The sequence below is a fragment of the Trichechus manatus genome, unplaced genomic scaffold (assembly GCF_000243295.1).
Source record: "Trichechus manatus latirostris isolate Lorelei unplaced genomic scaffold, TriManLat1.0 scaffold00049, whole genome shotgun sequence".
Lineage (NCBI taxonomy): Eukaryota > Metazoa > Chordata > Mammalia > Sirenia > Trichechidae > Trichechus > Trichechus manatus.
In genome coordinates this window covers 2,844,265-2,854,756 of record NW_004443985.1, presented here as the reverse complement: position 1 = coordinate 2,854,756, position 10,492 = coordinate 2,844,265, and the positions used below count along the sequence as shown (strand labels likewise).

The following is a 10,492-nucleotide window of genomic DNA, read 5'->3' as shown; positions in this document are numbered from 1 at the left end:
AAGATCACCACCATCCTTTGTGGTGTTGGTTTCCTTCCTTTTCTATAGAATGGTCCCACAGAAGTGTGCTTTCTAAATGTAAACGTTACAATTACACACTTGGGTTGTTTCCTAGCTGTTGTGGCTTATGCTGCTGTGAATACATTGTACATGTCTTTTGGTGCACCTGTGTCTGCATTTCTTTTGATATGTTCTTAGGAGTAGAATCACTGGGTCAAAGAGTAGAACTAGTTTCAGTTATAGAGGATAATGCTGATTGTTTTCCCGAGTGGTCGTACATATTTACCTTCCCAACAGGTTTATAAAACTGTGTAGTGGTCTCTTAATGTTTGAATTTGCCTTTCTCTGATGCCTGAGATTGAGCATTTTCCGCCTGTTTATTGGCCTTTTGGATTCTTTTTTGGTGAAGTGCTTGTTTAGGTTTCATGCCCATTTTTCTATTGGATTGCCTTTTTCTTATTGATTTGTAGATCTTTTTTATATAATGTGTATAGGAGTTCTTTATAGGATATATTCTCGCAAATGTCTTGTACTCTGTGGCTTGGCTTTTTATTCTCTTGATGGTGTCCTTTGATGGAAAGAAGGTCTTCTAATGTACTCCAGTTGATCAGTATTTTATTTTAGGGCTAGCGTTTTTTGTTTCTCGTTAAATAATTCTTTTCCTACTCTGAGTGTATTTTTCTGTAGTGTCTTGTTTACCTTTCACATTTAGATGTATACTTTACTTGGAGATGATTTTCCAAGTAGACATCAAGTTTCATTTCCTGCCCGTATGGCTATACAGTTGTCCCATCCTTTCCACACTGCTCTGCTGTGGCACCTTGTTCAGAAACTGTGTCCATGTTTGAGTGAATTTGTTTCTGGGTACTCTGTTCTGTTCCATTGTTGCTGTGTCTTTGATCCAGTACCACACTGTCTCAATAATATATGTTGTGGTATAGTAAACTTGCTTTCAGCAGAGCAGATCCTTCTACTTGTTCTTCTTTAATGTCTCGATTGTTCTGTATACATTTTAGAGTCAGATTGTCAAGTTTCACAAAATAAACTCAAAACACAGAGAATGTCAACAACAAAACAAACCCATAGAGATTTTGGTTGGGATCGCATTGATTTTATAGACTAATTTGGAGAAAGTCTCAAAATTACAAATAGAATTTTATAATCTTTTCAGTATTACAAATAAAACGACAGTGAGCATTGTACATATACCTTTATAATGCTGTTAATTCTGTAGCATGGATTTCTAGGAATGAGATTGCTGGATCTCGGAGTGTATGTACATTTAATTTGAAAGAAACTGTCAGATTGTCCTGATGAAGGCTATTTTAAAACAAAACCTTTACTTAATAGATGTTAATAGGCAAATAAACTTAAAAACTTCAGACTTCATAGTACATTTTTTTTAAATTCAAAATTAATGGCAAATGTCCTGTATCTTTGGTGCATTTTTTCAAATGATATGACACCATTGTATAAAAGCATAAAATATATGCATACTTTCTTTGAGATCTTATTTCTTGTGGATTATTTGCAATATTACATTTCTTTTACTTTCTGATTTCAAGTTTAATGTTAATGTTGCTGAACTTAGTTTCTACATGTAAGCAGTTTGAATGAAGGCTGTAGTACTGAATAGTAAAAGTACCGTTTTTGCAATCGATATTAATAGCATTATTCCTATACTCAGTGTACTGGTTGATATTATAGTATATTGGTTTATATATAACACAGTTGAAACCCCTAAAGTAACTTTTTGATTGTTATTATTGCTTTTTATGGTAAAAATATTTTTAATTTTACTATGGTAAAAATGTATGTAACAAAACATTTGCCATACTATTGCTTTTTATGATGTATTATTTTATCTGGGATGCTTTAAAACATTTTAATTAAATATATCTTTACAAAGTAATCCTTCCTGAGACGGAAGGCCTGAGCATTCTTTTACAATAGGCTATATGAGCTAAAAAAAAAAAAACAAACACCAAAACCAAACCCGTTGTCGTCGAGTCGATTCCGACTCATAGCAACCCTACAGGACACAGTGGAACTGCCCCATAGGGTTTCCGAGAAGCACCTGGCGGATTCGAACTGCAGACCTTTTGGTTAGCAGCCGTAGCTCTTAACCAGTATGCCACTAGGTTTCCACGTAAGCTAAAGGTTAGTCTGTATTTCTTCCCAAATTTCATTACTAAAGATCCTATGCTTCATAGGTCTAGTTTAAAAGAGCTTCTGACTGAAGGAAAAAGTGTCATGATATCATCTACTTGCTTTCTAAGCATTTTCTGACATCTCTTAAAGGTATTTTGACCACAAAGGACAATCTAAACCCTAGTTCAACTTATTTTACACTGAATAAAGCACTTCCTAGTTTCATAATTAAGTTGCCAATTAAAAAACCATTGTTTAAGAATTCAGATGGGATATATTCAAGGTCATATTTTGGCTCTCATTAACTTGCTTTGATTTTCTTCAGCTTCAACTTGAACTTGCATATGAGCAATTGATAAACCATCCCACAGCTCATCCCTGGCTTTGTCTTGACTGATAATATTGAGCTTCTCCATCCTGCCTGAATTTAAGAGACCATCTCAAGAATACATTTGATGCAGTGAACACTAAAGACTGAAGACCAGCAGAGTTGTGGAAAGATGTCAGGGACATCATATATGAAAAAAGTAAGAGGTCGTTAAAAAGATAGGAAAGAAGGTGTCAGGGATTGAATTTTGTCCCCCACAAATATGTGTCAACTTGTTTAGGCCATGATTCCCAGTATTATGTGGTTGTCCTCCGTTTTGCGATTGTAATTTTCCTACATGTTGTAAATCCTAATCTCTGCCTGTGGTTAATGAGGCAAAATTAGATTATGTTAAAGAGGATTAAGGTGGGATTGTAACACCCTTACTAAGGTCACATCCCTGAGCCAGTGTAAAAGGAGTTTCCCTGGGGTGTGGCCTGCACCACCTTTTATCTTACAAGAGATGAAAGGGAAGTGAGCAGAGAGAGGCGGACCTCATACCACCAGGAAAGCAGTACTGGGAGCAGAGTGCATCCTTTGGACCTGAGGTTCCTGTGTGGAGAAGCTCCTAGACCAAGGGAAGATTGATGACAAGGACCTTCTTCCAGAGGCAACAGAGAGAGAAAGCCTTCCCCTGGAGCTGACACCCTGAATTTGGACTTGTAGCCTCCTAGACTGTGAGAGAATACATTTCTCTTTGTTAAAGCCATCCACTTGTGGTGTTTCTGTTAGAGTGGCACTAGATGACTAAGAAAGAAAAGACCAAATGGATGTCAGAAGAGACTCTGAAACTTGCTCTTAAGTGCAGAGTAACTCAAGCAAACAGAAGAAATGATGAAATAAAATTGCTAAACGGAAGATTTCAAAGGGTGGCTCGAGAAGACAGGGTAAAATATTATAATGAAATGTGCAAAGATCCAAAGTTAGAAAGCCAGAAGGGAAGAGCACGCTTGGCATTTCTTAAGCTGAAGGAACTGATGAGATAAGTTAAACCTTGCGTTGCAACACTGAAGGATTCTATGGGCAAAGGATTGAATGATGCAGGAAGCAGCAAAAGAAGATGGAAGGAATACACAGTCACTGTACCATAAAGAATTGGTCAATGTTTACATATTACAGTGTTTCTTTTTAACTCAAAAAACAGTAAAGTTTAACTGGAAGTTTAACTCTAAATATTTGTCTACCTCCGCAGGAGACACATATAGTCTGTATTACCTAGAATGCCTGGGAAGTAGAATGGTTTCATCAATTTTTCAGTTGATTAAAGATTTACCTTTTTTCAGCTGTTACTGAAAATTTTTTTAATATATCTACTTTCCTGTCTTAGTAAATATTATAAAAAAATAACAAACCCGTTGCCATTGAGTCTGTTCTGACTCATAGCAACCCTGTAGGACAAGGTAGAACTGCCCCATAGGGCTTCCAAGGAGCGGCTGGTAGTTTACAATTGCTGACCTTTAGGTTAGCAGCCGAGCTCTTAACCACTCTGCCAGCAGGGCTCCAGTAAATATTCTAGATAAAACTGAATAAGCTGTCTTTGGTTGCAGTGACTCAGGCTTCTTTATAGGGACATAAAAAGTCGTCTGCCTGAACGTAGACATCAAAGGTGAAGGGGAGTGGACTGAGGCTTCACTGCTCCCACGGGCTGCAGTCCCTGGCACTCTGTTGTCCTGCACACTTGGCAGATGTGCCCAGCTGACCATAGTGCTCTCTCCTGGTGATCCTGGACGTAGCCTCACTGTCCTCGGCGCAGGACTTCCTTCCCCTGCTATTACTCCAGAGGAAGCCTCTTTTCTCAATCAAGCCTTAGGTGCCCTGGATTTAGCAAAAATTCTTTGAATCTGTACGTTGTATCTTCTTTCCTAGTTTCTGGGGCTTATGCGTATTTATTTCCATCTTTATATACCCTGGGTCTTTTCAGTGGTGATGAAGGGTAGGGGCGAGTAAGACACCTTGTCTTTCTTGCCGTCGTTTTGGTTTAAAGGCTTCATATGAGGTGGCAATATCCATATAGACACAATAGTGCTTCAGTCATGGTCTTATGAATTTGATGGAAATGATTTACCCACAGTCTGTACTGCACGTTTCCTCACCTGCTGCCGCTGCAGAGAGTTTTATTCTGTGTCTTCTGAAGGATGTAGTATCACAGGTGCCTTTTGAGATATACAGTGTTGCAAATAAGAACGAAATGAGTCTAACTGACCCTAAATAGTGTGTGTTGCTGCTGAACAGCTGAACACACAGTGCCTAGGAAGACAGAAACAGGATGTCCATCTTCAGGGCAGAGGAACTGAACACTTGCTAAGGTACTAAACTTTTTAGGGCCCTTTGCCCCCATATTACATAGAAGAGATGGCAATTAAGTTTTTGTCTCCTATGAGTAGAAAGAAACTAAAATTCACTGAAAATAAGTAATATACAGTTTCTTAAGGAAGCTCTTTTTATTGGGAAGAGGAAGTAATCAGTCACAATGCCATGCCCCCTAACATGCCCTGCCCCTAACATGCTCTGCCTGTAACATGCCATGCCCCCTAACATGCCCTGCCCCCTAACATGCCCTGCCCCTGACATGCCCACCTTGCCCCCTAACATGACCACCCACCCCCTAACATGCCCACCCTGCCCCCTAACATGCTCACCCAGCCCCAAACATGCCCACCCCGCCCCCTAACATGCCCTGTCCCTAACATGCCCTGCCCCTAACATACCCTGCCCCTAACATGCCCTGCCCCCTAACATGCCCTGTCCCTAACATGCCCTGCCCCTAGCATACCATGACCTAATTGTGCTGTGAGTTTACCTTTGAGGTACCCTCTCTGTTTCAAAAACTCTGAAGTAGTAGATAAAACTTAAAAAAGAATGAAAACTTGAAAAAGAATGTCTGGCTTCACAAACAAGGTAAACATGTCCACAGGCTGAGAGGGACTGAAGCCCTGGTCCTGTAGGGCTCTGTGTTGGGACAAAGGCTGACTCCCGCCTTGGTGGGGTAAGCGTCTAAGGTTGCAGCCTTTCTTAGCTGGAGCTCCTTGAGGGAAACTCAGCCCGACAGAAAATGATTTGAGTACCTGTCTTCTCACCTCTCCCAGGATGGTAGGAAACCAGGACCAGTTTAGTTGCATAGGAGATGCATTAATATATTCTGTACAGCGGATACCTGAGGGCAGGCATTAGGACTTAATCTTGTCTTTGAACTCCGACTGAGAAGGACTGGACGTATTCTGTGCTGCTGAAGTCAGATTCACTGCCACAAGCCAGGGTCTAAGGTGAGGCTCCTCCCACTGGTGAGGGGAGGTTGAAAACAGCTGAGGCTAACTGTTGCCTAGAGCTCTCGGTGGCCCATTGGGCAGCAACTGTCCCCAGGGAGGCCTCATGAGCAGAAATGGAATCCAGCTTCACTCTGGCTTAGTGACTGGGTCTGTGATGACCCCTGTATCGCCTTTGGGCAGGAAATCCAAACTGGGGCCCAGGGGATCAGATTGACTGGATAAGGAGGGGTGAACAGAGAGAAAGAGAAAGAGAATACCTTCCTCAAAATGAGCCTGTAAAAGAAAATTTGAAAACAAATGCTGTGAAGGCAGTCAGTAAAATCGAGCATTGGGATACAAATTTACTCCAGATGAAATTAAAATAGCAGTAGTCTGAAAAAGAGTTTAAAACAACTATTTTCGTTAAGATAAATTAAGGAATGATTTAAGAAGAACATAAAAGTGTGGAAACAAAACAGGCCAATACACAAAGCTAGAATAGTAGGTGGCTATGAAAAAGAATCAATTAGAAATTCCAGAAATGAAAAAAAAAAAAACAAATAAAAATGTAAATCAGAATAAAACTCAGCTCAAGCAAAAAAATCAGGGCATTCAAAAAGAGTACTGAGTAATCCTACCAAAAGTAGAGACAAAGATTAAGGCAAAAAAAGATACATAGATAGATAGACATAAACATAGATTAAAAATGTGTGTGTGTGTGTGTGTGTGTGTGTGTGTGTAAGAGTAAGACATGGAGGATAGATTGAAAGCCTTTAGCACATACAGCACATACAGGAATTTCCAACAATCTTCCTGAGTGTTCAGACACATAACTTCAAGCCAGTTCAACTGATGACTTCAGTGGGGACCAGATAGAAGCAGTCGATTAAATTCTACTTCAGATTTGGACCAGATTCCTTTTCTAAAGGTTTTATTTAATTATAGATTCACAGGAAGTTAAAACATGTATAGGGAAACCCCTGTACCCTTCAACTCGTTTCTCCCAATGGCGACATCTTGCATAACTGTATTACTCTATCAAAAGAAGAAAATTGACATTGTAAACTCTGACATGCACAGAGTTTATTCGGATTTCACCAGTTTTACCTGCATTCATCATGTGTGTGTTGTATGCAATTTTATCACACGTGTAGACTTATGTAACCACTACCATCAGAAAATCTATTTTTATTACAATTTTGTATAGATGTAATTCATAATTCTGAGTGTTTTGGTGTGTGGTATATAGTTTCTGAAAGAAAATAAGCACGGAAGAGAATGTATCCCAGAAGGGCGAGTAGAGTAGAATTTGTCCTTGAAACTTATTATCAATTTCAGTTTCAAAAGTTTCTTCTGTATATATTTTAGAGAAATGTATTTATATATATGGAAATATATGTATGTACAGATAATGATTATTCAGAGTTTTTTTTTTTTTATTGTACTTCAGGTGAAGGCTTACAGAACAAATAGTTTCTCATGAAACAGTAGTACGCATGTTGTTTTATGACATTGGTTAACAACCCCACAACATATTAACCCTCTAAATTCTCAACCCTTTTTTTTTTTTTTGGTGAAAATACACATAGCCAAAGATACACCGTTTCAAAAATTTCTACATGCACAGTTCAGTGACATTGACTACACTCTTCCAATTGTGCTGTTATTCTCACTTAAGATGAAGGCTTACAGAACAAAATAGTTTCTCATTTAACAGTTACTACAAATGTTGCCCTATGACAATGGTTAACAATCTCACAACACATCAACAGTATCCTTACTCAACCTTGGGTTCCCTATCACCAGCTTCCTTGTCCCCTTCTGCCTTCTGGCCCTTGTCACTGGACTCCTGTACCTCGTTAGTCCCATTTGGTTTTACGGGGCTGTCCACTCCCAGGCTGAACGGTGAACCTCGGAGGTAACTTCACCACTGAGCTAAAAGGGTGTCTGGGGGCCGTACTCTCCGGGTTTCTCCAGTCTCCTTTAGGCCAGTAAATCTGGTCTTTTTTTTGTGGGTTAGAATTATGTTCTACATCCTTCTCCAGCTCTGTCCAGAACCCTCTGTTGTGATCCTGGTCAGAGCAGTCAGTGGTGGTAGCCGGGCACCATCTAGCTGTACTGGACTCAGTCCGGTGGAGGCTTTGGTAGCTGTGGACAGTTAGTCTTTTGGACTAATCTTTTCCTTGTATCCTGTTCTCTTCGTTCTCCCTTGCACCCGAAGGGATGAGACCAATGGAGTAACTTAGCTGGCCGCTCACAGGCTTTTAAGACCCCAGACATTACTCACCAAGGTAGAATGTAGAGCATTGTCTTTATAAGCTGTGTATTCAGAGTTTTATGTGATTTAATCTTCCTATGAATCTCCATGCTATCTTTCTGAATATATAAAAATGAATGGCTCAGTATTTGTGAATGTTACACTAAGGTTTTCTGTTCTTTACCATGTTTTCTTTTTTGTGGTGGTGGGGCGGGAGTGTGGATTCTTATACCAGATGGCCAGACAGACTGCACTGTGGTGCCTGTTGCATGTATCATTTGTATGTCAATAAGCAAGTTATTTATAAGTTGGGCTCTGAGATCCTCAGCTGACGAGCTCATCTTCATTTCTGACCTTTCCCGCCAACTTCTTATTTTTACTGATTTCTGTGGGTTGGGTGGCCGTGGGGGGGGTGGGAGAAGCCACGAGGCTCTTATAGAGTGTGGTGCATGCTGAGTGGTGAGAATACTTTGCAACATGCCATTATGATTTGTTTTTATCATTTGTTTTATTTTTATACCCCTGCTTATTACACTGAATGAGACAGCTACTAGCCGGGATGATAGCAGAGCCTGCTTTTCTTTCTGAGTATACTATCTTTGCTTTGGATCCCTCCAAACAGCTTAAAACACAGACTGACAGTGTGGTGAGTCCTTCCACCGCTTTCTGCGTTCCCTTTGTGGGGAAGCAAAGTAATTTGGTAATTCTAGAAGCCAATTTCATGTTGCTTGCCATTTACCACCTCTCAAAGCGTCTTCAATGCCCTGTTGCTAACCCTGCTCTGAAACAATCGGAGAGCAAATTGCTGAATTCTGATGGCTGGTGTGCTTCCTGGTAGTTTGTTAACAGCAACAAAATAACACTGTCTTCATTAATGTAGTGAAGATTACCTTCCCTGGGTCTAAACTGTAAGTTTTCTTCATAGGGAGTGATTGCTTGTTAATTTAAAAAGGTACGCATTGCTAGAAATATCTGTTCTCCTATTGGTGGGAGGCCTGGAATGTTTTGAGATGTAACTCACATGTTTAGAGAAAAAATGCGTTGTTAACATAAATGCATAATTATACAACACTGAATAGGTAAGTAGATTCTGCTGTAACAAATAATGGCATCTTTCGGGAGAGTACCAGTTTTCTGTGTATTAAAAATCTGAAAGGAAATAATTACTTGCCTTATTATTTTTTAACTGATAGAATTTATAAAAATTTGAATCCTGTTTTATACAATTTCACCTTTAGAAGGTGGATTTTTTTCCTATTTAAAGTATCTGGTAAGATCTTAGTTTAGCAAAACTTAAACATGTTTGATTGTCCAGTGAGGATAGCTTTTGGTGTTAGAGTGGACACTGACTGAACTGAAGTTGAGGTTTTTTTAAAACCCTGAGAATTGGTTTAACTTCTTTGGTAGCGGTGATGAAATTAGAACATTTCTGTACTTGATTCATGTAGCCGATAAAGACTTGGTATGTATGCAGATGGCCAGTATTAGTCCAAAGTTAGATTTCTGTACTTGATTCATGTAGCCAGTGAAGACTTGGTATGTATGCAGATGGCCAGTATTAGTCCAAAGTTGCATTCTAAGCTCGATTTTAGAAGAGAAAGCTGCTCAGAGTGAGAGTCAGATTTCCAGTGACATCTGAAGCTTGGTCTCAGGGGAAGTGGCCTGTCTGCCTCTGGCTACAGGTAACTCATCACCATTTCCAAAACTGGCTTGGGAGGGAGTCAGGAGTCTCAGTTAGAGAGGTTACCAGTTTACTTTAAAAACGTAAAATTATATTGCTTTGTACTCCAGGTAGTAGTAGTAGAAATTTTTTTTCAAAAAGGAGAGGGCTCCTCCTAGGCCCTCTGTACTCAGTACAAAAGTAATTTGTATTGTCAAAAAAAAAAAAAACACTTTTAAGTATAAAAGTGGAGGCTTTAGAACTGTTGAAAAGTACTTCAAGTAAGTTACAATCTTCTTTAATCTTACTTAAATTGTTTTTGTTCAGATAAAAACTTACTTCTCCCCAGGGAACAAAGGGAAACCATAGCATTACCTATACCACAATAAAAGTTTAGTGAGGGTGTAATTTCATTACGAGTTTACCGGCTGCTGACTCTTTTCCTTAATTCAGTTTTTTCGAAAATGCATCTCTTTGCCCCACGTCCTAAGAATTGCCATATCCCTAGTGCTCAGCAGTTAGTAAATGGTTGTTAAAGATTGAATAAATGTAACTGAACACAAATTTGACAGGAAACTTGGATGAACTTTTAAATTAAATGTACTTTAGAAGGGTTTTCCTGCGAGCTAAGTGTTGCCTCCAGGAGGAAGTATCCGTGCAGATTGAGGCTTGACATGTATTGAGCTGGTTCCTCAGGCTTCTCCTTGGGAGAAGGCCTGAAGGTCTTCTTTACTGAAGGAAGTGACTGCCTAAGGATTTAGTAAGCATTTATTGAGCCCCTACTGCCTGCTGGGCAAAATTTTAGGTCCTGG

General features: G+C 39.5%; 1 protein-coding gene across 6 annotated transcripts in view; it reads left to right on the top strand.

The window, feature by feature from the left end:
* Positions 1 to 10,492, top strand: part of GOLGA4 (golgin A4) — a 127,821-nt gene that overhangs the window by 15,635 nt on the left and 101,694 nt on the right. Inside the window, exon 1 of one of the 6 annotated variants that reach the window (XM_023732227.1) lies at positions 2,542 to 2,678. The exons of the other annotated variants lie outside the window; for them this stretch is intronic. Coding sequence (XP_023587995.1) covers positions 2,652 to 2,678 — 27 coding nt within the window. The 5' untranslated portion in view covers positions 2,542 to 2,651. Of the gene's footprint in view, positions 1 to 2,541; positions 2,679 to 10,492 lie in introns of those variants that run through there. 6 annotated transcript variants of the gene reach the window in all.